General features: G+C 30.8%; 3 protein-coding genes and 1 pseudogene across 6 annotated transcripts; 3 read left to right on the top strand and 1 right to left on the bottom strand.

Moving 5' to 3' along the window:
- Positions 1-3,188: 3,188 nt before the first annotated feature.
- On the top strand, positions 3,189-8,239 carry LOC124843046 (putative lactoylglutathione lyase, chloroplastic). 2 transcript variants are annotated; one of them, XM_088103105.1, is made up of 9 exons: positions 3,189-3,441; positions 3,583-3,784; positions 4,035-4,159; positions 4,324-4,388; positions 4,544-4,762; positions 4,852-4,899; positions 5,406-5,513; positions 6,861-7,001; positions 7,865-8,239. In XM_088103105.1, exons 1-9 carry the CDS (start codon positions 3,327-3,329, stop codon positions 7,904-7,906), a joined length of 1,065 nt encoding a protein of 354 aa, XP_087959231.1. In that variant the 5' UTR covers positions 3,189-3,326; the 3' UTR covers positions 7,907-8,239. The 2 variants fall into 2 exon arrangements, with proteins under 2 accessions (XP_087959231.1, XP_047175625.1); XM_047319669.2 differs by having other exon boundaries at positions 3,190-3,441; positions 4,544-4,756.
- Positions 8,240-13,657: 5,418 nt separating this feature from the next.
- On the bottom strand, positions 13,658-18,672 carry LOC124843051 (S-adenosyl-L-methionine-dependent methyltransferases superfamily protein). 3 transcript variants are annotated; one of them, XM_088103104.1, is made up of 9 exons: positions 18,486-18,672; positions 18,284-18,398; positions 18,091-18,138; positions 17,214-17,487; positions 15,098-15,185; positions 14,658-14,723; positions 14,212-14,280; positions 13,994-14,093; positions 13,658-13,877 (listed from the first exon to the last, which is right to left on the bottom strand). In XM_088103104.1, exons 1-8 carry the CDS (start codon positions 18,564-18,566, stop codon positions 14,004-14,006), a joined length of 831 nt encoding a protein of 276 aa, XP_087959230.1. In that variant the 5' UTR covers positions 18,567-18,672; the 3' UTR covers positions 13,658-13,877; positions 13,994-14,003. The 3 variants fall into 3 exon arrangements, with proteins under 3 accessions (XP_087959230.1, XP_047175638.1, XP_047175637.1); XM_047319682.2 differs by having other exon boundaries at positions 13,989-14,093; positions 18,486-18,671; XM_047319681.2 differs by having other exon boundaries at positions 13,658-14,093; positions 18,486-18,671.
- Positions 18,673-19,395: 723 nt separating this feature from the next.
- On the top strand, positions 19,396-21,390 carry LOC124843036 (sucrose-phosphatase 1-like; annotated as a pseudogene).
- A 2,032-nt stretch (positions 21,391-23,422) lies between these two features.
- Positions 23,423-24,675, top strand: LOC124843037 (F-box/LRR-repeat protein At3g26922-like). The gene is made up of 2 exons (XM_047319657.1): positions 23,423-24,364; positions 24,463-24,675. Exons 1-2 carry the CDS (start codon positions 23,423-23,425, stop codon positions 24,673-24,675), a joined length of 1,155 nt encoding a protein of 384 aa, XP_047175613.1.
- The last annotated feature ends 2,497 nt before the right edge of the window (positions 24,676-27,172 follow it).

Below are 27,172 nucleotides of genomic sequence, written 5' to 3'. Positions count from 1 at the left end.
ACGAACGTTAAACCTATTATGACTAATAACAAACGATAATACCCATCCTAAGACTGTCGAGATAAAAAATGAATACTTTTAAAACTGAGCGTCAATATATTAAACCGAACAACACTTAACCAGATTATCACTACGGAACCTAATACCGCTAAGCCCAATTACATGACCAGACCGAGCGTTCTATACCGATCATTCGATTTTTTTACAAAACTTGCAGCACTTCTCAACTACTTCATAGATTTCGTCCAAATACAGAATATTGCATACAATTCAATCAAACATACAATTGTTCATACATGCAAACGTTCAAATAGAGATTCCAAACACAACCACATAAAACATAATTAAATTACTAGCTTCCCTTATCTCTTAACTGGACAAAGAACTTTTAGTACAGAAACTTGCTCACCAACAAAAGTCTTAAAACCTTAAAGTTCACTGATTTGTGAAAATAGACCAACCACAAGACGAGAAATGTGATCAGAATTTAATAGAGAGAGGTAATAAACTCATGCAACCAGAAACTTGGTTTGCATGTGCCGGAAAACAAACATTTTAAGAAGAGGATGAACTTACCAGCTCAAAACAACAACTTGATGGGTGCAAAGTGAAGCCCTTGACACCAGGAAGACTCAGGCGTAGCCTGATTGATGATCGAAATAAGAAGAAAGTGAGAATTTGTAGAAAGAAGGAAGAAAATTGTAGAAAGAGTAACACGAAAATATGAACTCTGCAGAGTAGAGTGACACGAAATTTTGAAAAGTTTCCTTGTATACTTCCGTCAAAACCGATCAGCCACTCAGCTAGACACACCTGGCTTCCACTTTCTAAATTTCTGAATCCTTACACCTACATCTACACCGGGCTTCCACTCACTGCTGAATTTAATGGTCCTTACACTTTTTACATGATTTATAATAAATTAATGGTCTTTTACTAGTTGAAAAACTAATATAAAGATGAGAAAAACATGTATGTATTTATTTTTAGTCTTTAGGTCAAGTTTAAAAAATTGAATATCATTCATATTCTTAATTTATAAAAACTAAAACACTAGTTTAGTTTATATTTTTATTCAATTTATCAATTTAATTATAATATTTTTTTAATAATATTTTAATTTTCGTCAATTTTATTCGTATCTTTTATAATGCTGTTTATATAATTAGTGAACAGTCATATCTTATGTTAGATCGTGATTCTTTTTACATTTTTTAGATTATATATAGTAAATTAATTGTCTTTTTTTGTTTTTTTAACTGAATAATATAATTATTATATATTTAAATAAATAAGTTTTAATTATATATAAATTTTTTTATAATTATATATAATAAATAGATGTGATTTTAAGAAGTTTAATAATTTAAGAAATAATTAAGTAATTATACTATTATATGATAATATATATTTAAATATATTTTTATGTAAATTTTTTAATATTAAAATGTATAATAATAGTAACAATTAAATTGGTACATGATTATGGGTTTAAAGAATTGTTTCAGGTAATGTTTAGAAAAAGGAATATTTGTTGTGAATAGAAATTATATACTATTGAAATGTAAATGTTATGTTTTCTCAATTATATAGATCATTGTTAGAAAATATATAAAAAAATGGATGGATTAATATATAAAATGAATTTTGTATTAGAGGAATTTTGGGAAATTGGGGCGATTTTAGCATAACTCGAGAAATTGTGACGATTTTAGCCAAAAAAAAATCATCGATAATACTTAACACGTTGTTTTTCTCAATCATTTTTACTATCGCAGATAACATATTTTTCAGGAATAATTCTAAAAATAACTAACTGAAAAAATTATATATTTTTGTAATAATTGGTAAGATAAAATAGAAAACAATATCACTATATCTTTTTGTTTATTTCAAAAAATATAACAAAATTGATTATTTATAAATATTTATAATTCAACTCTCTTTAGAACACTTAAATCACACTGAAACTGAATATAATAAATTTAGAACAACATGAAACTGAGATTACAATTTTTAAATAAAAATACTTGTAGATATAAGGAATTTAAAAGACTGATATATATTCAAAGATATTTATATATAGAATTAGAATAAAATAAAGTCAAATAAACGTAATATCATCTCATCATGTATAAAATAATAACTAAAATGAAAAATAACAGTCATTTTAATCCATAGAAACAAATATTCAACTTAATAAATATATTTATTTCCTTTAATTTCTTTTTTGTTTTCTCACTTTTTTTTTTTCATTTTCCTTATTGGCAATTTGGGTTAGTTTTGAAAAGTATAAATGAATTTGTTTTGTACGGTGCAGATAGGATGAGAGATCTCTGTCAGCTTATTGGGTATTCGTATTGAGCTCATGTACATATGGACGATGATTAAAGCTGTGGGTAAAAAATTATAAGAATAATGATAAGTAAGAAAATAATTTTTTGACAATATTTTAATATTGGTCTATATTTATATTTATAATTATTATTATTAATTGTTGGAGTAATTTTGGATTAATTATAGAGTGATATATAATGATGTTAAAATATTTTGAAAAAATGTTATCAATAATCATTATCCAAATTATAAAGATAATTTCTTCTAGTTTATCAAATCTAACTTAAACCTTTAATTTTGGAAAAAAGATATTAAAAAAGGTTAAACTTAATTTAAGTTTATAAATTAAAGGCTAGAAGTGATATTTTGTAAATTTTAATCTGTCATAATTCTAGAAAACAGGCTACTATAATTTTGGGCAAATTTTTTTAGTCAAACATAATTTAAATGTTGATTTATTATGATATTTTATATTTAAAATGTTTAATTATTATGAATTTTATACTGTAAAATTTATATATCATATTTATAATTTTTAAGCATGATCTTTCGGTGTAATGTTTTTTAAATTTAATGAATATATAATATAAATGAGAATGACAACGTAATCAATTAAAAAACATAATGGAAAAATTTTAATTCCTACAACAGAATTCATTATTGAGCGAATTAAAACTAAAAATTTGGCATGCTAAGTGCAAAAGACTAGTTATTTTCTGTTTGAAACGTTCCATCGAACTCCCAAATGATAGGGAAAAGGAATTGAAGAAGAACCGTAAATGTGGAATCAAGTATCAATAATTCCAGAGAAACAGAATAATATAAAGTAAAGTAAATGGAGGAAAGGATGCAAAATTTGAGAAGCTAAGTTACCCAAACAATACAATACCTATTACCTATTATTCTCCGCTTCACTTCTCTTCTCTTCTGCCTCATCCATCCACACCACACACAACACAAGCAGAACAAACACCAATTTCCTCACCCCAATGGTGAGAGTGGTTCCCATGGCTTCTTCGGTTCGACCCACTCTCTTCTCCCTTACCTTCTCTCCACCTTCCTCACTTCCTCTCTTCAATCCTTCTCCCCGTCTCTCCTTCTCTCGTAAGTTCATATTCTTCTTTTTTTCTTCAATTTATCACTATTTCTGTTTTTTTTATCCCAATTACCAATATATATTGGTGCTGCAAAATTGGCAGTTGGGCTGATGAAAAATTTGAAATTGAATTTTGGATTTGGGTGCAGTGTCTCGGTACCATAATTTTGGTCTGAAAGCTTCCAGATTGTTCAGACAAGATGGTTATCCCGTGAGAGTCATGGCATCAGGGGACGTGTCACAATCTGTAGCGGCTGCTTCACCAGAAAATGTGCTTGAGTGGGTCAAGCAGGACAAGAGAAGAATGCTTCACGTTGTGTATCGAGTTGGGGACTTGGACAGGACTATAAAGTATGCACTGTCTTATATCTCAATTTGGTCTTGTTTGGATAAAACTTTTCAATAAGCGCTTATACAATTATGGGAGAAAAGAAAGATAAAAATGAATCAAGTCTCTTTCTTAAGTTAAAATTAGCATAGACATGAGTTCAGGTAAGTTTAGGAGAAGCTAAATGAGACAACTTCTGCTTAATTAAATGAAAGCTGCTTATCTTTGATGTATTAAACTTTATGGATGAGCGTTTACTCTTGGTGGTTTTAGGTTTTATACGGAGTGTCTGGGAATGAAGCTCCTCAGAAAGAGGGACATACCGGAGGAGAGATATACTAATGCCTTTCTTGGATATGGGCCTGAAGACTCACACTTTGTTATTGAACTGACATATAGTAAGTGTCTGACTGTTTATAATGGCATTCCTCTTGAAATGTGCAAAATTTAGTCTACTCAATGACTTTTAGTAATAATTATAGGACACTGGCTCTTTGAAGGAGTCAGCTATGTCTGCTTATGCAAAGAGAGCTTTCGATTAATTTTGGTTTTAACATTTCAGATTATGGAGTTGACAAGTATGATATTGGAACTGGATTTGGCCATTTTGGTATTGCCGTTGATGATGTAAGTTTTCCAAGCTTTAGCATCCTCTGCTGTCCTTTTTAACACCTTTGTAGTGCTCATACGGTGCTCTTTCCTGTTGAGTTCGTAGGATTTTATCTCTATTGGCCTTTTGACTAACATATATGCTAGAATTTCTTTGTATGATTGTTTATTAGGTTGTAAAAGCAGTGGAGCTAATAAGAGCTAAGGGTGGTAAAATAACAAGAGAGCCTGGGCCTGTAAAGGGAGGCCGTTCAGTAATTGCATTTGTTGAAGACCCTGATGGTTATAAATTTGAACTTATAGAAAGAGGTCCAACTCCTGAACCCTTGTGCCAAGTAATGCTCCGAGTGGGTGATCTTAATCGTTCCATAGAATTTTATGAGAAGGTCAGGGTCAGTTCTATTTATCCTGGATCAGACTTTAAAGTTTTCTTATTTCCTTTTCATAACATTAAGACATTTATGTGATTTTTAACATTTAGGCATTTGGTATGGAGTTGCTTCGTACTCGAGACAATCCAGAATACAAGGTATGATGACTTCCCCTTTATGTTTTCTTCTGTGAAATATATGAAAATTATATAGCTTTTATTTAAGGTTAAGATGGTTTAAATTCAGGTTTACGAGTGTGTGAATTTTTTGTAAGTATACTTGATCTGCAAAATTTTCTTTCAGTTCAGGATTGTCTACAAATCCAGGCATAAGTTTACCAAGTAACTAATAGAATAAGCGTTTTACAAAGAGAATTTTGTGCTGTGCTATATAATTATGAAAATGTATCCCTGTCAAAGTCCTTTTAATTTGCTTACCCACGGATAATTCTGTGGATATCTTCTGCAAATGCAACTTTCTCATAATTTTTTTAAGATTTTTATGCTTGTTTTGGAAATACTTTTATGATGGTTACCTTTATAACTTTTAGGTTTTCATCTTGCTTGATTTATCGGCCTCAAATTTTTTTCACGACACCTTATTTGATACTTCGGGCATGCCCTTCATTTCACCTTGTGTTTATTTGATGGCCTTCTTTTGGCAGTATACCATAGCAATGCTGGGTTATGGTCCAGAAGATAAAAGCACTGTTCTGGAGTTGACTTACAATTATGGGGTCACTGAATACGATAAAGGAAATGCTTATGCTCAGGTAAGCAGAATTTTCTCCCTCGCCAAATTCTTTTTATGGAATCTGTGGAGGGGTTTCATTGCTACAATGAATATATCAGCTTTTAGTCTCTTTATTAACGCTTTGTTTGGATAGTATGAAAGTAAGGGAGAAAATAAAACTGAAAGACGGGAAGAGAATTAGAGTGGAAAGTGAGGTTGTGGGGATGAGTTAAGAGTGAAAATGGGTGAAAAGTTGACGAAAAAACAAGTGGACCGTTATGATATTCAAATTTGAAGAAGGATATTGATGTCACATTTAAGAATGATGAGAAGGGGAGTCATAAGTCATAGGATTGATAAGAAAACGTCAAGTTTTGGTTCTTCTAACCAAAAACTCCATAAAGTTCTTTCAAACGGACCCTATCTCCCATTCCTTAACTTTTAATGTCCACTAGTAATTAATTTCCACTAGTGCTACATTTAATTCACACTATTTACCACAATGAAAACATGAATGATTCAGCTTTTTACAAAGAAAACTCAATCGTATTAACCCCTCAAGTTCATTATATCATTATTTATTACTTTTAGTATTATTTTTTAGAAAAATAAAAATCAATTGATTATGGGTGCAACCTAACTGATTATGCCATATGAAGCTTACAAGCCACAAGTCAATGTAACTTTATTCTCATCTCTCACCATTATAAAGTAGAAATTGAAACCTGTGGGGCACGCATGAGTATCAGCGCAACCACTGCACAATCGCTGTTCTAAAAGTGCAACATAACCGCATATCATCTCTTCTCTATCCTCGTTAACAGTAAATAAGTTTAAGCAAACAGAGTGTAACAGAAATGGCCGTTTTTTTTTTCCAAATTGAAATGATTGTTACCTTGTGTTTTCGTCTCCATAGTTAACTTCATACCTTTAGTTTTTCAACACAATACGTATGACCTCATACAAACTACGCAAGCTCTCTGTACTTGACCAATTGTAGATTCTTAGTGGCTTATTCCATATCTACCTAAAGACAGTTCTTTTGTTAATTTTCTTACTTTCCTTCTCTCCCCTGTCAATGTATACCTCTAGGTTCAAGTTCATTTTGAATACTCTCGAGTCTCTAGATTCTGGAATATTCTAGTTAGTCAGCGTAGCTGCACACTAATCTGATTCTGTTATAATGTGTAAGGTAGTCAGGATTCAAGAATCAGTTGAACAACAACTTGTGTAGTATTCAGATTCGATAGATAAGCTCCATCTGTTGTATTCAACTTTTGAGAAATGATAACATGTTACTATCTAAAAGTGACATACTACTTTGTTTTCTCTATAAACTTTTTCTCACATTCTATCAAATCCGTAACTTTTTATACCCATTTTGCAGATTGCAGTAGGCACCGATGATGTGTACAAAACTGCAGAAGCAATTAAACTAGCTGGAGGGAAGGTTACTCGTGAACCTGGACCATTACCTGGTATCAACACCAAAATTACTGCATGCTTGGATCCTGATGGTTGGAAGTCGGTACGTGTAATTGATCTTTTGTTATTTAATGTCTCCCCAAGACTTAAGCTAGAAAATGAAAACTCATGAATGGTTTTATGTCTAATATGTCCTCGCACGCAACAGCTTGGATAAATAAGCTTATGTATGAAAGACAAGTATTGTATCTTATCAAAGGCAAACTCTCTTAAAAGGATTAAGTTATATCACTAGCATGCACTCTCACCCTTCACACAATAGGCCCATTTTTACAGTTCGTTGAAATTTATCTTCATTTAGAAGAAAGGCAATAGAGATGAAAGTTTGAACTACTTGATCATAAAAGATTTGAATGTTCGACACTGTTAAATTTAAAATATTCATGTCCTTACCAGCAATCTCAACTGATGATGGGATAGTTAATTCATGACACGATATCATAGTTTTTATGACCATGTGGTTTGAAATTCAATCCTTGTTACCCAGTACTTTATAAAAGCTATATTTCAATTGAAGTTAGGGTGGGCAGGTTCACAGTTCATTTTTGATGTCCGAAAGCACTCGTGTGAGGAGGTGGGTTAGATATAAAATCATTCATGACCTTCATCCAAAACTCTAATTTGGTTCATGTCGAGTACCATGTAAAATGAGCAATTATCTCAAACGCTCATTAATGATTTTATATATGATACCCAAAACTTCTTTTCTTGCTTTAAAATGGAAATCTCATCACGATACAACATGGTATTCACAGTATCAAAGTAGTAATACTGAGAAATGATAGAAAATGTGGCACTATTGATCATGACACAACACTATGTTCGGAGATCTAGTCTCTTCCTGTTTATTCATTCGTATTAATCAGCATTTTTGACTAACTAGTTTTCCGACTTCTAAATGTGCAGGTTTTTGTAGATAATGTTGATTTTCTAAAGGAGTTGGAATAGAGTATTCTTTGAAGGAAAATGTTTGCATCAGATGTATCATATTCAAATCAGATTTTGTAGATAATGTAACAATGACACGATAGCACCGACCCCTGTAAGCTGTGGCAGATGTCTTTCTCTAAATACAATGAAGCAAGCTTTAGAAACACGTCTTTTTATCTCCATTTTCTTTTGCCCTTTGGCCTTCGTGATTTTGGCAGTTGGACAAACTTTGCCGTTGTTCACTCAGGATATTTCAGAAGGGGCGTATCATGGATCATCACTCTTCTATAAATTTTGGACACGGGTGTTTGCCAATTGAATTAGATAATTTTATAAAATTATTCGATTTAATCTCTTGTTATTTATTTTACCATTGTCGATGCTGTTGAAGTTCTCTGAAAAGAATTAGTCTCGTGGTTAGATAAATCCACGACAGAGTGACATTAATCTTTAGAGTAATCTTTATTCTAGTGATATTAGAAAACTGTTGATAGTGTAAAATGTACTGTTAAAATCGTATTCATAGTTTAATCCATGCACATAGTGTAATAAAACATCAAAACCCTTTCGCACAGTATACAGTAGAACAGTTAATATTACATTTGAGTAAACATTTTATATGTAATTCAAAACTTTTAGTATATATAATGTTTCCTTTGGGCCTTAACAGTTATGGTTCTTAAACCAACTTGTATATATAATGTATCCAAAGTAAACTGCACTATACATCTTTAGCGAGTAACTTCTATGATTTAATACCAATATAAACATTAAAAATGTATTTAGATATTATTTAATTTTTGAATACTTTTCCACTTCTTTTGAAAGTGGTATTTTTATTGTTTTATTATTTATTTATTTCGTTTAACTATAAAATAGTTAACATATATGTGTGTGTTATTAACAAAATGATTATATAAATTTGAAAAGAAAAAAAATTGTTGCTAAATTTTTGTGTAACCATGTAGAGATTGTTTACTAGTTTATTTTCTAGAATCAAAACATCGTACTCAGTAATTTACATAAATAAAGTAAAAGGGATAAAATAACTATAATTGTGAGAAAATAACAAAAATAAATAATGATTTTAATACATTTATACTAATATACATAATTAAAAATAAAAATTTTAAATTTACATCAATACATATAAAATTACATGAAATTCAATTATTTTAAATCTAAAATAATAATAATTTTTATTTATTGTAAAAAAATTCATAATAAAATTACTCTCATTTTCACATTTTTTTTATCATGAACAATTAATGAAAGAATGGTTTAATAAATTAATAATATGCATGTCATTAAAACAAGTTTAACTGTATAACGCAACAAAAGAAAACAGTTTTAAAAAAAATAATAATCATAGCAAAAAATCATAAAATTTATCTTTAAATAACATAATAAAAATAGCAATTTACTTAAGTTTGTTGTTAAGATCAAATAATAGTCCACTCAACGTGTTCATAGATTGTTTAAGTGGAAACATAATTAGTCCCAAAATATTAAATGTTAAAAGTATTCGTATGGTAAATAGATGGACTTTCAAGCCAAGATCGACACCAAAATACATTTTAAAGTTTTAAGTGTGATCATAATTTTTTAATTCCTTACATACCTGAAAAAAATGAAATTACGAATGATAATGAAAATGACAGTTCTTAGTCTTCATATTAAAAATTACTTGAGTCATCTTGTACCTTAAAATTGCCTAATAATTTTTCCTAAAAAGGAACGAGAAATTATTATTCAGCCAAAATCATTATGATCCCAAAGTATCACCCTCTTTCTCTAAAGTAATATTCTTTCCCTCCCTAAATATAAGACATTGAATATGTAAAAAAATAACATTAACTTTATAAAAAAGTTAATTAATTTTTTAATAACTAAATTTATTTACGATGTTAATATTGTAACATCTCATTTAATAAAATAAAATTACTAATAATACTAAATTCAATTATTTGAATATACGTTTTTTATATCAGAACTAAAAAGGATGCACTTGTGGTGGTCTCTATTGTTTTACAGAACCATAACCAAGGGGTTATCACCCAACCATACACAAGGTTAATCTCCTTCGTGTCTTAGGCCAAACAAGCTTATAGACTAAGACCTCATAGAAATCTCACTACATAACCCATCATATTCTATAAGGATTTCTTCTTACTAAATTCATACATCAATGCATACGTTTAAAGTTACAACAAAAAGAATTTCTTCTTGAAATTCCTTATGCATCATCATCATAAGCATAATTAATATCCACCACAAAACCTCCAAAAACAAATAAAGAGAAAAATAAAAGTGGCGCTCAGTTCCAGGTGCTCAGCGTCAATCTTTTCCAAAAAAGTGACACTCAACTATACTTTCTAGTGCTCAGTATTTTAGAGCTAAAATATTATGAGACCTCCACAATGAGAATGACACTCAGCGTCAGTCTGTTATCACTCAGTGGTGTATCAAAAAACTAGAAATTTTGTGTTGTGATTGAGGGAAATTGGACCTGTTTAATTGATAACTTTGGTACTCCTCTTTTAGTACCTTGGTTCAAAGTACAAACAATAAAACTTATACTAATTGTTTAATTGCTGAGATATCAACTTGCATCATACACACACCAAAGCAACTTCAAACAATCACAATTCACTCAAACACATAACACAAATCAACACTAGTTTCCCATACTTAACCAACTAGCTTATAAGATCACAAAAACTCCTCCTAATTTACATGTACAAAAGCCTAAAAACAACATTAAGACGATCCGACCATGCCAACAAAGATATTGTTCAAGCGTTACAAGAATACATTCAAGCAAGAGCTGAAAACTAATTTATTCCAAACAAATCTTCAAACAGATTTTCAAACAGATTTTCAAAGACGAGCATGAGAAAACTTAAAAGAAAAAAAAACTTTTGAATAATAAGACTTTTTTTATGAAATTTTTATTTATAATTAAATGTTTTGTTATTAAAATAATAAAGTCTCATTATTTTAAAACATTATCATTCTAAAATATAATTTTCTAAATTCTCACAAATATTTACTAAAATAATATTAATTAATAATATGCATAAACACCATACTGAATTTTTAATTTTAAAAAATAATTTTTTTTCAATCATCCAATCCCAATAAAAGAGAAAAGAATACAATTGATAATATTTATTTTTACATAACTAAAATTAGTTCATATTTTAGTAAACAATAATTCATAAAAAAAATGAAATTAAAAGAATAAAATCATTTTAAAATAAAATTAAAAGAATGAAATTATTTTAACTAATTTCGTATTTAGTAAATTATGAGTTAATATTGTTTATATTTTAGTCCAAAAGAATTTTCTTGTCTAACTTCAAAAGCAAGAGTTTAATACCTAAGCTTAAAATATTCATAATATTTAATGTTTCTTAGTTTTAAAAGTTTACTTAGCATGATGTTTAATACTTACAGAACTACTTTAATTTTTTACTTATTTAACGGACACAATAATATTGTAACATTTACAACAACATTGTCTAATAACATTTCTACACTAATAGAAAAAAATAATAATAATAGATTCCTACTTTTATTTAAAAATAAATATAAATGTGTAACAAATAATATAGATAGAAGGAAGAAAGATTATGAAAATATAAAAGTTTACCATTTTATCAATATAGTTTTCGTCAAATAAATCTAAGTGTTACTCTATTATTATTATTATATATATATATATATATATATATATATATATATATATATATATATATATATATATATATATATATAACTTTATTTTGTTTTCTGGAGTTGGAAATATGACATTAGAGCTTCATCGCAGGAACTAGCCTTCATGCTAACTATAGACAACTTTCCATCAAAAACTACCGCAGCCACCGTCAACAAAACCCAATTACCAGAACACGCCACCATAGAAACATAGATAAAAATGCAGAAAAGAAAACGCCGGGAAGCCACCTTTTAACCAATTTTTAGCTTTGCATTTTGAAAACGTTTTTGAACAAGCAAACTTTCTTTAGCACAATATTCCGTCGACCAGCCTTTTCTTTATCTGTTTCACTGAATCAGTATAATCTTTAGTCAGTGATAGACAATTATTCTTGTTTTCTCGTTTTTGTTACATGACATTCTGTCCCTGAATTCCTTTCGTTTTTTTCTAGTTTCATTTTTCTCTTTTCTGTCGATAAGAATCTTGACATAATCAATATGAACCTTCCAATAGATAAAAAAAATTAAAAGCCACTTCAAGGATGAAGGATTCTAAGTGGGAAGAAAAGAGTTAAAGAAAAGAAAAAACGATCCAAAGAAAGATTCTGAAACTATTATTTGGAAGAAGGATAACAGAAAATACACAAGTCGCATATCTTATCATATAAACAAAAGAAACGAAAACCGCATCAATTAGCCCTTGATGGAAAATAACTAAAATTGTTTATAGTAATGGTTGAAGAGTTTGAGAGCTCTGACTACTTCAGTCAGCACAATCGCTGGCTCCGTAGTGTTAACTCCAACCATTGCAGCCAAGAGCTCAATTTTCTTCTTTGCATTTCCATCATTGAGAAACTCATCCAAACTCAGTTCTTCTTCCTCATGAGGTGCATCACCAGCGTCCTCACTGCAAGAGTCGGAGTCGGACATCTGAGAAGAATGTTGTTCCTTAGGAGCAGAAGGGACATGAAATGGTGGCTGACTTGGTAAAAAGGAAAAAGATTTATTGTTGTTGTTGTTGTTGAGGACAGTGCAGTCGAAGTTTTGTGTGGTTTCCATGGTGGAAGAGAAGAGTGAGGAGGAGAAGAGAGAAAGGTGTGTTGATATAAGAGGAATTAGTGCAGTCCTCATGAAGTGCCATAATGACGAACGTTATCAAGTCAGGTCAAATGAAGAAAACGTTGAAAGTAAAAGTAATGAGGCAATTATGACCATAATTCAGTTGGACCCTGCTCTTAGAAATTTGAGTAAAGCCTCTTTTTCTTCCATTTCTTTCTTGCATTTTGACTTTTCTCCTCGTTTAACAAATATACACTTCTTTCTTATCACCTTTAATTGCATTTTGTGAAATTTATCCTTCTTTTTTCATTTTACCAATTTTTTCAAATTTGAAAAAAAGAATTAAAGTGCAATTAAGTCTGTTATTTAAATTTTTTCAATTTTTTTTTCAAATTTGAGGGTTAAATTGAAAATCCAAATAGGCAGCATGGGTCGTTCTCTTCCTGACCTGTGCACGTGCATGTTCACGTGAGTTCTTATGAGCATGCAAATGCGCCTACACCCGCAGAGACCCAATGAGTACTTGCAACGATTCAGGTGTATGCCAAGGGAAAATGTTTTTTTCGCCAACTTCTTTTTAAAAATATTTTAGTCATTAAAAATAGTTATCAAATACTTTTGGAAAACGTGTTGACAAAATAGTTAAATATTTTCTATTTTATCCTTTTTTTACTTCTACATCATAGTGTGTGTATATATATACACACACACACACACACATATATATATATATATATATATATATATATATATATATATATATATATATAATAATAATAATAATAATAATAATTTAATTTTTAATGAAAAAGTAAAAGTATAATTCAAAAAGGAATTACTGATATTCCCTTGAACTTAACACATTACAATTAAATAGATACAAAATATTTAAATTAAAAAATAGAAATAGTGCTGAAATAGACCTTATGCATATTTAGAATAAATACTCCAAGAGGACATTGAAAAATAATAGAAACCAACCATTCTATCTATAAAATAAAAGAGAAATTACTTCCCATTTCTTAGCTTAAAACTTAAATTAAGTGGAGTAAATTTTTTAAGCCATTCGCATTTACACAAAAGATATAAATATTTTAGCGTGCATTTTCCTCTACATTCCAAGTCCCTTCGACTCAATTTGTTTTAATACTGGTATTCTCACAAAGGATGCTCCATGCATATCAAGTTTTCGTCGTGAACAGTAGGTGCACTGCAAGCAAGATTGCGATTTGTGAGCCAGCATTGATGGCAACATATAACAGCCACATCTATGTGGAGCAAAAGTAAAACTACTCCATGTTAAATGACATTGACTCTGCACCTGACCCTGCAGAGATCATTTGCGGAAAACCAAAATTGGTCTATTGAAACCAGTCTTGCTAAGTGTCAAACCGGAAGTGATGTCTTCTACTGTTCGAAATCCAATCTGGGTAAATTTAAACACCAGCCATTAGAATCTGAAAAAAATCATGATAAATTGGCAATGAAAAAATGCTGGTTACCAAAAGAGGAAGATAGTATTCCAAGAAATGTTGAACGCAAACCTTATCTAGTAATATTTCCTGAAATTGTTCTGGACGAATTGTAATATTACGGTAGTTGGCAGCAGTGGTCTGCATAATGGGAAAAAATAATAATTCAATAGCCCTTCTTATTTTTAGCATTATCCAGCTAGGACTAAAGAAATTTAAAAACAGTAGTAAAATATCAGGAGATTCATAACGCATTAGTTGTTCTATTACAGAAGAAAATACAATTATATACATTCATTGAAGCTAAGGATTTGTTTATTTCAAGAAAACATTTTCCACTTTTAAAAATGATTCCAGATCATGCAGAGATTTTACAAGATGAATAGATCAAAGATAACTACGTAAACTTTGTAACCTTGCCAAAGTATGCATTCAAAGGTTTATAGTTTATACTTCCCAGCACCCCTTCAATAATATTAAGATGATAATCACAGAAATGAAGGCTAGCAAATTATCACCTCTGAGACACTACGATTGCTTTCGTATGACTTCCATGGTTGAGGTTCCACCACAAAAATGCCACCCTGCACAAAAGAAAGAATATGTTTTTACATATACAACAAAATATAATAACATCATGTGCATTATTAAATCAAAAAGTAAAGATTAAACCAATCTGGAAGAAAAAGAAAAGTAAAAAGTCTATGGGTAGAGGGAGGTGATGGAACTTGAGAAAGGGAGTAGAAGAAAACATCCATGGCTACAAGGATAAAGAGAAAGGAAGGGGTGGGAATAGATTTGCAGAAGAGATCATCTCACCATGAACAACTTATCTGACCAAATAGGTCCGAATATATCATGCGTTTTTTCAGTTCCTTTTGGAGCACTTATATATTCAGTGGTCAACACATCTAGTAGAAAGAAAAACCATAGGATGATGAAAGGAGATAATACTTACAGGTCGGAGCAGTTTCCAAATCTCTGAAAATAAAGTAATTAAGCCGTCATCTCCCCAATTTAGATGTATCCACTTTGTTACACTCAAACTACAAAGGAAAAGAGAACTTGTATAATAACATAAGCAGCACATTGAAGACAATTCATAACAAGCGTATTGAGATAACGATGTTATAGAACAAGGGTTAAGTCAAAACCAACTTCAGAATGTCTTTCTTCACGCAGCTTAATAATTCAAAATGCAAGTCCTTGGTCGATAAAAGTAATGTGTAATCATGATTAAAAATGCAATATCAGAAATATCCAATCATTAAGAATAAAAAAGTACAATATGGACATATCCATTAGGATAGTGTAAAGATGTCACACATAGAATAGGAATATGGCCACAAAGTGTTTATTACAAGACTTGGGCAATCTTTCCCTTCAAGTTAGCTGGAGGCTGAATTATATTATTATCAGTATAGTGCCAGACATGGAAGTTGAATCAAGATTCAAATGGTGAACCGGAATGTCAATTCTCTGAATTGTGATTTTAACCGTATCATGAATGGCAAGATTCAGGATTAATAATAAAATGTGGTAGTCGATAAACTAACAAAGACATATGATAGAAGTACAAATTCATAATCAATAACTAAAAAAATAAAACATATTGACCCCAAATTAAAATTATGGACCACACACAATATACAAATCAATATATTGTTTGATAAAATATGCATGATATTGGCATGACAAACTCGATGGATACCAGCATCTACAAAAAGAACCAAAACTGTGGTAGCACATTTGATGGACCCGAATTGTCAGAAATTATTTTGAATATGGTGCCTACATTTAGGAGGAAGGAGGCAAAACCTGGAATCGCAGTAAACTTGCACCAAGGTCTGGGGTTGGCATGAGTTCAAATTCAGAAACAGACTCTTTTCATAAGAAAGGGTAAGACTGAGTACAATGACCGTTGCTCATAGCTTCGACAGTAAGAAGCTTTCTCACAACAGGGTCCTTCAGACTCCTTTCATAAGAAAGGGTAAGACTGAGTACAATGACCGTTGCTCATAGCTTCCACAGTAAGAAGCTTTCTCACAGCAGGGTCCTTCAGACTCTTTTCATAAGAAAGGGTAAGACTGAGTACAATGACCGCTGCTCATAGCTTCCACAGTAAGAAGCTTTCTCACAGCAGGGTCCTTTAGTATAGTTGACATTTACGAGGGAGGAATAATTTAAAGAGTTTAACCTATAAAAAATAAAATTTAATGACATGGTTGCTAATGAAATTCATGTTTAAAAAGAAAAAACGAGCAAATTATGAAATTTACAATTTCCAGGTCACACAAGCGAAAAAAAAATCACCATCTTTAAGTAGTTGCTACTATACCAAAAGAAACGTATCAAAGAAAGGTATCAGAGTTGAGAAGAGGAAGGTCAAAGAAGAGTGGAAAGAAGTAAAAAAGAACAAGTTGAGAACATAAAATTTTATTCTTTTGGTCTTTTCAGAGCCAGTCAGTCGTGCATAACCTGATCCAGTCTGGTGTGCAAATCACAGCCTAGAGTCACATAATTCATCTAATGGTAATTTAGTGATACTTGGACCTCTGATTCATGGTTGGATTCAAGAACCACACCACAGTGATTTTTTTCAATGATTCATATTGCTAGCTACTTGAGTCAAAACATATTGCATCAAGAATCAAAAGATACTGGTAACAATGGACCACGTATCTAGTCTTGATATTGGGCAATCCACACATGTCCAATCATGCAAAATTACCCTTTAGTTATCCATTGGTGGATGTGAGTGGAGGGTGTTAGGATGTCTCACATTAACTAGGAATATAGCCAAAGCACTCCTAGCTCTTGAGATAACTTTTGGGTTTAGGATATGCCCAAACTATTTCCAATAAATAGCAACTATCCTGTGGAAGTCAATCCAAAAAAAGGACTAGAAAGTACAGAATTTCAAATTCAAACAAATTTGAACAGGACTTTTCCAATAGGGCATAAGACATGGCAAATTTCTACCTCCCTCAGTCCCTCACCTTAAAAGTTTTGGCCCAAAATATATGTTTCTAGAAGTGAAACAAGGGGAAAAAACAACCAACTCAGCAACTTACCAAAGGATTGTATCATAGTTCTTTCCTGGTGGATGTCGACTCTGAACAAAATTTTCTCGTTTAAATGAAACTATAGTAAACAGATCAATTTGCTCTGGAGAAGAATGTTTCTCTGAAATCTCCTTCGTATCAACACTAGACAATGCAGTAACTCTGTTGCCTGAATCATCAGCATGATCCTTGTCCTGAAGTTTGGAGGCTTTCACAGGTTTATTCCCAGAAGAGCTCAATCTAGCAGATTTTCTGAGATTCCAATATGCATCCTGAACTCGATCTAGCGCATTGAGCATAAAAAAATCAATTAAGAAAATTATTGGTACTACCCAATTGGCAAGTTCAAAAGTAAAATAAGGAGTTTAAACTTAATACTACCTTTTGCCAAATTATGAATAAGATATTGACATGATTGAAAACAACTTATCGATAAGTATGCAATACTGACACCAGAAACAAAATTCAGAGCATCTTTACACTCTTTTTTCATTCTATGCTGATTTTAAATCATAAAAGTTACTTACTAGAGAAGTATACTGCCTATTAGCCACTTGTCAAGATGCATATACAATACTACAAGGAGAATATAGCTTGAGTTGGTTTAAGTAACATAATTGTTAAACCCTATTCAATTCATAAATTGAGGCCGTAAGGAAATATTTTATGTTTCCATAGACTGTTTTCACTATAACTATAGAAAAAGAAATATTATTTTTACTGTTCATGACAGAACAACATCAATTAGAATTTCAAGAATTACAAATTAGAATTATGTTATGCTTGGCATACGGAGTAAGAAAGAAACATATACAGAACAAAGCTGAATTTTAAGTTACAAAAAATACCTTTAGGCAATAGAAATTAAAATAGATAAGCATCTTACCAGAATCAATGTCAATTCCAAGAATGCTCCGGCAGCAAAACTTCTGTGCTGTGGGGGAAAAGCAATGAGCATGAAATGCAAATAGTTATTTACTTTACAGCAATATTCAGACTAATAGCTATTCTAATGATAGCTTACTTGAAGGCATAAATCATTGAAACAAAAAAAATGAAGGAAATAAGGAGAAAATTACCAATCTGTATAGTGATTATCCCGTTGTTGCAGCCAATATCAAGACACTCCTTCCCTTCAAACCATTCCTTTCTTAACACTTTCAATCGAGGATCTTCATCCGTGCCTTGATCAATCTGAAACAACATCAAATTAACAAAACATCGAACATGGACAACCTTAAACTCAATAAAACGCTAACAAATGAACGTGAAGAAGAATACTCGATATCCATAGTAACTCCTGTAGTTTCCGAATGGGAAAACTTGTTTCCGCTTTTTACTGTTCTGCTTTTGGGTTTCCATTGAATCGCCTCCTTCTCTTCTTCTCTTCTCTATGCTTTTCCCTCACCTGCAATAAAACCCTCCTCTATGATTTGGGGTTTAGACGGTTGGCATTCTATAATGAACATTCAAAATTGATATTTCCTTCTGCCTAATTTACTTTCATAGAATCATGCCAGAGAGTGAAAAAATTAAAGTAAAAAGTATAATAAAAATTAACATTTAAATAAAAAATATAAATAAAATTCATTTATTTTTTATGATGTACGAAAATTAAAAGAAAAAAAGTAACTAACATTACCACCTTATTTTATTGTTACTGTAGGTTAGGAGATTTTTTTCTTTTCTTACTTTGAACTATTTACAGTTTTCTTAAATTATTTTTATAGTAAACTATAAATTTTTATAATACAGTGTAGTATACTGCACTTTGTCCACTAAGTGTGTGAGTGCTTTACATAAGATGTGGAAAAATTGAGGTTGTTGGGCTATTTAAAAACATTTTAATCCTATAAAACGATTTATTAAAGTAAATATATATGGTATTTTATTAATATTAATACTGATTTTTTATTTAAGTAAAAAATCTTCTACCAACATCCCTTAAAAAGAAAACCTTATCTTTTTGTCAAAAAGCATAATTTATCTTTTCATAATCAAATTCTTTGACAGAATTATTCCCTTTTAATGTAATTATTTTACAAACCATCAAAACTACAAAACAAACTATAAGTTTAACTAAATTATATTCTATTTATGTAAATACTTTTCTTAAAATTATAAACAAATTATGAAGGTTTTTAAAATAGTATTTATTGAATAAAAATATTGAGTTAAAAATTAATCTTAAATGATAATTAATATGGTAACTTAAATTTATGTGAAAAAAATGTTATATGTAGATATAATACAATATACCCAGTAAAAAAACAGTAAGTATGTAATGTCAAATTGAAGTTTGATTAACAAAAGTTGATCCATCTTTCCCTAGTTATAAATGTTTTTTTATCAATCATGTCTTAACTAAAACAATATCATCGTAATGCCTTAGTAAAATGGGTTGGTAATCATTTATTTCTTTTCTAGTATTGATTGATATAAGGAATTTATCTTTTTTTTTTCTGTCTCAAACCTAAAAACCATTTCTAATTTAATTAATTTGTTCAGTACACAGCTATCATGTGTTAAACAAATAATCAACTGCGTATTCTTTAACTGTCCATAATTCGCTTAGTGAATTGTTTTGGTGTGCTAAGCGAATAATCATCTTTTTAGTTGAGCGATTTATAATGCTGGCTTAGCGAAAAACATCTGATAACACTCCATTTTAATGTATAAATTATTCTACAATTTACTACACACTTTTTTACTTCCTATTACAACTTTTTCTACGGGATACACATTATTTTATAAATAAATATAAATTTTGAGTTAATTAATAAGTATGAAAACATGTATTTTTCGTACTTATCATTGATCTGATGCCTGGGTGAAATCTGGTGAAGATTGTTTATCTCACTGCAGGTAGACCATGATGATCCAGAAAATCTTGCTCTTCTCAGGTTCAATGCGTTGTGGGAAGCTTATTATAGTCATGATTCTCTGCTAGTTTTCTCCACTAAGAGATCGCCTAGTGTTTATGGAGATTTAAGAAAACAGAAACTTTTGTTGACTCTGATATCACTATAATGTCTGTCGGTACTGAGATTACATATGGTGAATCCATGGTACCCTATGATGGTTGGAAACAGTATCTGGATCATAAGTGGGACAGAAACGTGGTTTTTGAGGAAACAACCAAGTTTCCTGAACTATGCAAGTATGTAACTACCCTTGTAATCTTTTAATTATAAAAAATAAGATACTTATCAGAAATTTTATATGTTGAATCATGCTCAGGAGAATGGCCTTAAATGAATTTTGGTATTAGCTATTATATAGAAGCATTGGCATTCTTTTATCAACTTCTTTTCTTTGAAATTTCTGAAGTAACTGCAGTCAGAAACAAGATCAGCTTTTATTTGGAAAAAAGGGAAGCCCCAAATGTCGTCAAAGCTCTCTCAAAACGTCTGAGGGATGAGATAATAGTTCATAATAAACTTAATGGCAGAAATTTCTCTACTTCATTTGAAAGCTTTGCCTGCAACTTTTTTTTTTATAGGAGGGTAAGATCCGCTGCCATCCTTTCTCATCTGTAAAAACAAACAACTGATAAGTATACATAGATATACCTAGTTGATTGGATTTGTCTTGATCTGATATTTTATTGACATGTTACAATTTCATTGTATATTTATATTAATTTTTTTCTCTTTTCCAGTTAGATGTGAAAATGATTTATAGCAATGGTATTGCTTTGGATGTATTACCCCAAGCTGCTGGAAAAGGAAGGGCACTTGCTTTTCTACTTGAAAAACTAAATGTTGATGGACTTGGACCACGCAACACTCTTGTTTGTGGTGATTCTACTGTTTGTATTATCTGCAAATGTGATTGTACTGTGAAAAATGATCTTTCATTTCCTGAATTTGAAGGTCAGCAATGCACAGGAAGAATTGCTTCATTGGTATACAGAAAATGCAAGGGGCAATCCCCAAATAATTCAACTGAAAGATGTGCAGCTGGCATTCTGAAAGCCATCGGTGACTTCTCTCAATCCAACTGAAAGAATGTGTCTCCAAGAGATATTGGAGATTGCATGTCCAGCGGGAAAGTTCTTGGTCTTAGCCATGAAGTAGTGATGTTCTACATATTTTGTGAGAGATGGAGGTGTGGTGAAGTTGAGAATCCTAAGCAGTATATGCACAATTTGAAAGCAGTCTTTGTAAGTTTGATCCAATTGTAAGATTTTACTCAGCTGCAAATCCATATCTAAGCTTAATCAGAGCTGAATCTTTTGAGTACATGGACAATGAATGATATTTGGAATTGGAATACCTAGAACTGTTAAAGAGTATTAAAAGAAACCAGACAGAAGTTTAAATTGCATGAGAAAAGACATGGTGGATTTGAAAAGACGTTGTTTTATCATAAATAGTGAAAGGAGAATCACAACACATGAGGTTTCTGTTGATATGGTATCTATGAAGTTTAGACTTTCATAACCCCATTTATTTTCAATCCCTTTATATGAAACCTCAAGGGCTTTTTATGTAGATTTTGTTAATCTGAAGAGGATCTGATGCTATTCTTTTCTCAATTTTCTTTTTTGTTTATTTTTAGCATTCTACATGAAATTGTGTCCATCCTTCAGCAGTTGACCACCTATGCACCAAGTTATAGGTACCTTAGAAAAAGGCTTTTGGTGAAAAGAAGGATCAATACTATCGAGTGTGGGTTGACGGTGTATCTTTTACAGAGGTTAGTTTGGGTTCGTGGCTGGTCAAATTCGACAAGTGGGAGATATCTGGTGAGATTTTTCTTAACTTTAATTCATTACTCTTAAGCTCTATTCTTCAATTGGCATCTTTATTTCTCTTGCTCAAACCACTCTTCCACCAATGTTGCTTATAGTTGAACCTCCCATTGGAATTTGCAAAGGTATTTTGTCCACTCTTTATTCTAACCTTTGTGCCTTTGCTCTAAATTGTGCCGGTTTATCCCCTTCCTATTTTTTAGTTGATTTCTTCTTTGAACTTTGTGTCCATTCTTAATTCTACAAGTGAAGCAATGACTAATCACAATTATTAAAAAGCGATGCTTGCAAAGATGGCTACTTTGGATGCTAGCAAAATCATCATTAGGAGTCGTTTTGTTTATACATTGAAGATCACACTTGATGGTACATTTGATTGTTACAAATGTCATTTGGTGGTGTTAGAATATTTATCCTATTTATCATGATTATATTGTGTTTAGGATTATCCTATTTATCTGATTATATTGTGTTTAGAGTTACCCTATTTATCATGATTATATTGTGTCAATTTATTTTTATAAATAAAAGATTATGAGAGGAACAATCAAGTCCTCTAGAATTATTTTATAGTTTCAATCTCAAGTGGTGGCTTAGAGTTATACTTATATTTTTGACCTAGATTACGGTGACACTTTTTTCTCTTATTCAGTACTCCTTTTTCTTGTGTTGTTATTATGGACCAGAGGTTGATGCTACCACATGATTTTCACAATATTTGGTCATTGTTGATTTATTTATTTAATAACTAATACTATTATGTCTTTCTTGATTCCATGACTTTGGAAAAAATATTTAGCCATGGCAAGGAAAATCGTGGTGCAACAGAAATTAGAGGCTGGTATCCCAGTGACAACGATGTCACCACCTGAAGGAAACACTACATTCCTTGATGGCACAACTTGGTGTGTGGCTCGTCCTGGTGCTTCTCAAAATGACTTGCAGAATGCTCTTCATTGAGCCTGTGGACTTGAAATGACAAATTGCAAAGCCATTCTACCAAGGTTATCAAACTTGAAAATTAACGTAAACTCGATTCATATTTGTAAACTCATAAGAGTATATTTTACATGAAAAGAAAATATAAATTTATAGAAATGTTTTTCACAGAAGTATTGTTCATAGAAATATTGTAAAAAATAAATTGAAATATCAAAGCCATCATCTCCATCATCATTTTTTCAAAACATTTTTGCTAATAAGTTAGTGGGTTGGATTAACTTATTAAGTGACTAACCTGTGGTGGACCTGACCGAACTAGGTCGGATCGAATTGAATTATCCATTTTCGCATGTCTACCTAAAACTATATATTCACTTCTCAAAATAATCTCCTGTAAATAATTCATTGAGAGGGATTTGCTTCCATTGTTTGGAAAGCGGAACCAAACAGTTTGAATATGGTGAAGGATACACAGAAGATAAGCAGAAAAAGAGGAAGAGAAACCAAACAGTCTGAATCGATGGCGAGGGAGAAGATACAGAAGATCAGCAGAAAAAGAGGAAGAGAAGAGGAGAAAGACAGACTGAGTGACTTGCCTGATGCTGTTCTGCAACACATCATGAATTTCATGAACACAAGAGACGTCGTTCGAACCTGTGTCTTGTCTAAACGATGGAAGAACCTCTGGAAACATGTCACCACTCTATCTTTCTCTTCCTTGGGAAAGGTTCGCTTTTACAACAAGTTTGTACCTCAATTTCTGGCAAATCGAGATGCTTCTACCTCCCTGATCGATCTCAACATTGAGGTTTACGGTTTCAATGCGCCAAAACTCCTCACGGGGATAGCAAGATATGCTGCACAGCACAATGCCCAGCACTTGAACATCACCACACAGTACAATTTCAGAGACAAGCCCACTTCTTTTCTTCCTTTGATGTTTTCCTGTCACTCTTTGACATCTCTTGTTCTTGGCACCTGTGTCGGTGATCCTCCCACGGAACTTCCAAAATCCCTGCTTTTACCAACCCTAAAAACCTTACATCTCTCTAATGTTAGATTTGACGCCATTGATCGTCACTGCGTTGAACCTTTTTCAGCCTGTAGCGTGTTGAATACTTTGACCATGGAAGGCTACTCCTTTTGCAATGATGCAGACACCTTCTGCATAACTAATTCTAGCCTTTCCATTTTGAAGATCAGTAATTCGTTTGTGTACAACATCTACCCGCGCAACTATAAACACAAAATTATACTTTCTACTTCAAATCTTGCTTCGATCACAATCGGGGATAACATCATCTTCAGTGATGACCAACTCACCTCTACGTGTGATCTTCCTTTTCTTGAAGAAGTTAACGTTAAGATTCTTTCTCTTCCCATGAATTATTCAGTTGTAGCAGGGTGGTTGCAAGTGCTCTCCCATGTAAAAAGATTGACACTCTCCTTTCGGAGCCTTCATGTAATTTGCTTTCATGCGTTTATTATCTTTTTATTCTGCCAGTACTTGGATTACAAATTATTCTGTAATGGGTCTAACTATTCAGTTTGATTGTGTAGGAACTACAAAATCTTGATACGATGGAAATTCAATCTCCATGCTTTGATCGATTGGAGTCGTTGAAGACAGTAATAGTGACTCCTCCGCGTAGAGTATTGGAGGAAGAAGTGGACGAAGAAGTGAACATAATGGTACGACACTTGCTTCAGACTCGACAAGCACCACAGTTTCTGTCTGTCATGAATTCCAGAAAGTTGGAACTGCACTGCTGAAATTTTTACTTCCTTGTTTTTAGGGTTATTCTATTGTTATTGTCTCATTTCTATCGTTTTCTGGAACTGTTTTCTTATTTGACTTCAGTACATGAAAAGTTTAAGAAACCGTGTGGGATTAATGCATTTAAATCATACAGTGTTTTTGTTCTTTTAACCGTAGGTGGGGTTTTTTATATTTATGAAAATATATTTATGTTTCGCTTTTAGCATGTGAAATTTTAAAAACTATGTGTTCTTGAGTGATGCAGAAACAAAATCTGCAATAGGGGCATTACAAGAACATCATTGTTGATAACGACAATATTTAAAGAATAACTCATAGTATTTTATCTAATTTCTTATCATTTGACTACTGATTAAAAATATTTGTAGAACTCTAGACACATCATTTTTTGTTTTATTTATCATTATATTTATTATTTGATTAAACAATATTTTTTATTCAAAATTAGAAACACGTCATTATAATAGAAATTATGATGATAAAACAAATCTTTTATAATGCTAATATGAATAAATAATAATTATATTACAAATAGAATATATATATAAATATATTATCGTCTTAACTATATAAATATATATTATTTATTAATTTATATTTATAGATTATGTACATGTTCGTATTATCGTTGAATTAACTCGAATTGAGATATTTCTTATATTTAATATTATCTTAAATTATGAATAAAATTTTTGTTGTTATTATTATTACTAATATTTGTTATTTGTTATGATTATGAATAACAGACTATATCTGATATTTAAATTGATTTTGGAGAATGCAATAACTAGTTTTCTAAGGTAAATTTGTAAATCCCGAGTTACCTGTATCATCCCGTTGTGTAATTTTTTTTTCTCTTTTAATTGTAAAAGAAAAAATTCTTTCTTGCTCTATCCTTCAAATGAATAATTGAAATTGATTTTCGGGTGAAATATATACGATGGTATCCCAAAATTTAAGATCGTATCCAAAATTTCGTTCAGATTGCAGAATTAATTATTAAGATACGAACTAATAATATACTAATTATTGTTATTATTATTGCCCTTACCGTAATTCTTATCATTATTATCTCTATTATTTTCGTAACTATTGCCATTCCTAATAAATATTATAGCAGCCATAGTTGTTCCAACGGAAATATTAGATTCAACTTCAGTCCAAAATTTTCTAAGAACCAGATTTTATTCTAATCGGATGAAACTAATCATGAATTGGCAAAACAAATGTGTTAAAAAGGTTGACTAGAAAACTTGTTTTTATTAACGGAGTTATTATCTTTTATTAAACTTAAATATGATATATTTAATCTGTGTGTATTTATATATATCTTACTGGAGAAATTTTAATTTTAATTTTATAAATTTATGTGTATTATTTTGTCATTTATTGCTGTTGATTCGTGTATTGCATTATTATATTAAATATTATATTGTACTTTTTAAAAATTGGCTCAATCTAATTGAACCTTGAAACCGCATACTAATAACATTGATGATAGCAATAATAAGTTATAACAATTAATAATTACGGTAACAACAACGACCCTACTAACTACAATGATAATTTAGTCACATGTTGCAATTGTAATTCAATGATCAATATTAATAATTATTTTTATTTATAAAATAAAATAAAAGAGAAAAAGAAAGAATATTAAATAAAACATGACACGGGCAGTTAACTTCGATTTGTATTCAAAATTAAAAATTGTCTATGGGAAGAATGCAATCAAATTTCTGACTCAAATTTAATAGCTTACATAAGTAAAAAAAGTTTTATTTCATGGTGTTTTTTTTATTTATTAATAAAGTGATAAAAAACCGTTCTTTTTTTTAATAAAAAAATAATATCTAGATTATAAAAACACAAAACTAATATCAAAATATAAACAAATATAAGTTGTTTCATTTTTTTTCTGAAACCTATTCAATATTATAATATCTCTTAATAAAATTGCTTACAAAACAAACTTAAGTTTAATTCATGAGTCTATAAACTTTAGATTAGTTTTTGAACATCAAATCTATTATCGAGTTAAACTCCGAATACATAGACCCCAACCTCAAGCCGAAGTGTTTGAGGTATAAAGGCCTAAAATGTCTATAAACTAGTTCTTTTCTTTTATCAGTTTTAAATTTGGTATTCGTCTTTTTGCACGTAATTGTTTTAGCTTTCACTCTATTGCTCCACTTTCTTTCATATCATCCTTAAGACCAACATCATAATTTACGACCTCATTTATTTTACTTACAAAATAAACAATTTGGTTTTGTTTTAGCTAACCAATAAACAATCTCCAAACATGTTGAGCTTTACTTAAACTAACTTTTAAGGTGAACTTCTAATAAAACTCAATTAGTTACTTTAAAGTTAGGTTTGAACTACCATGACGAATGTTAAGTCAAGTGATATATTTTTAACTCAAGCAATGACTTGTTCTCAATCGAGTTAGTATGTCAATTTTTTTTTAGAATAGGCTATGGTATG

Source organism: Vigna umbellata, chromosome 1, assembly GCF_029865625.1.
Source record: "Vigna umbellata cultivar VRB3 chromosome 1, Vumbellata_1.0, whole genome shotgun sequence".
Lineage (NCBI taxonomy): Eukaryota > Viridiplantae > Streptophyta > Magnoliopsida > Fabales > Fabaceae > Vigna > Vigna umbellata.
The sequence above is the reverse complement of the archived record's forward strand: the minus strand, read 5'-3'. Positions and strand labels throughout refer to the sequence as shown.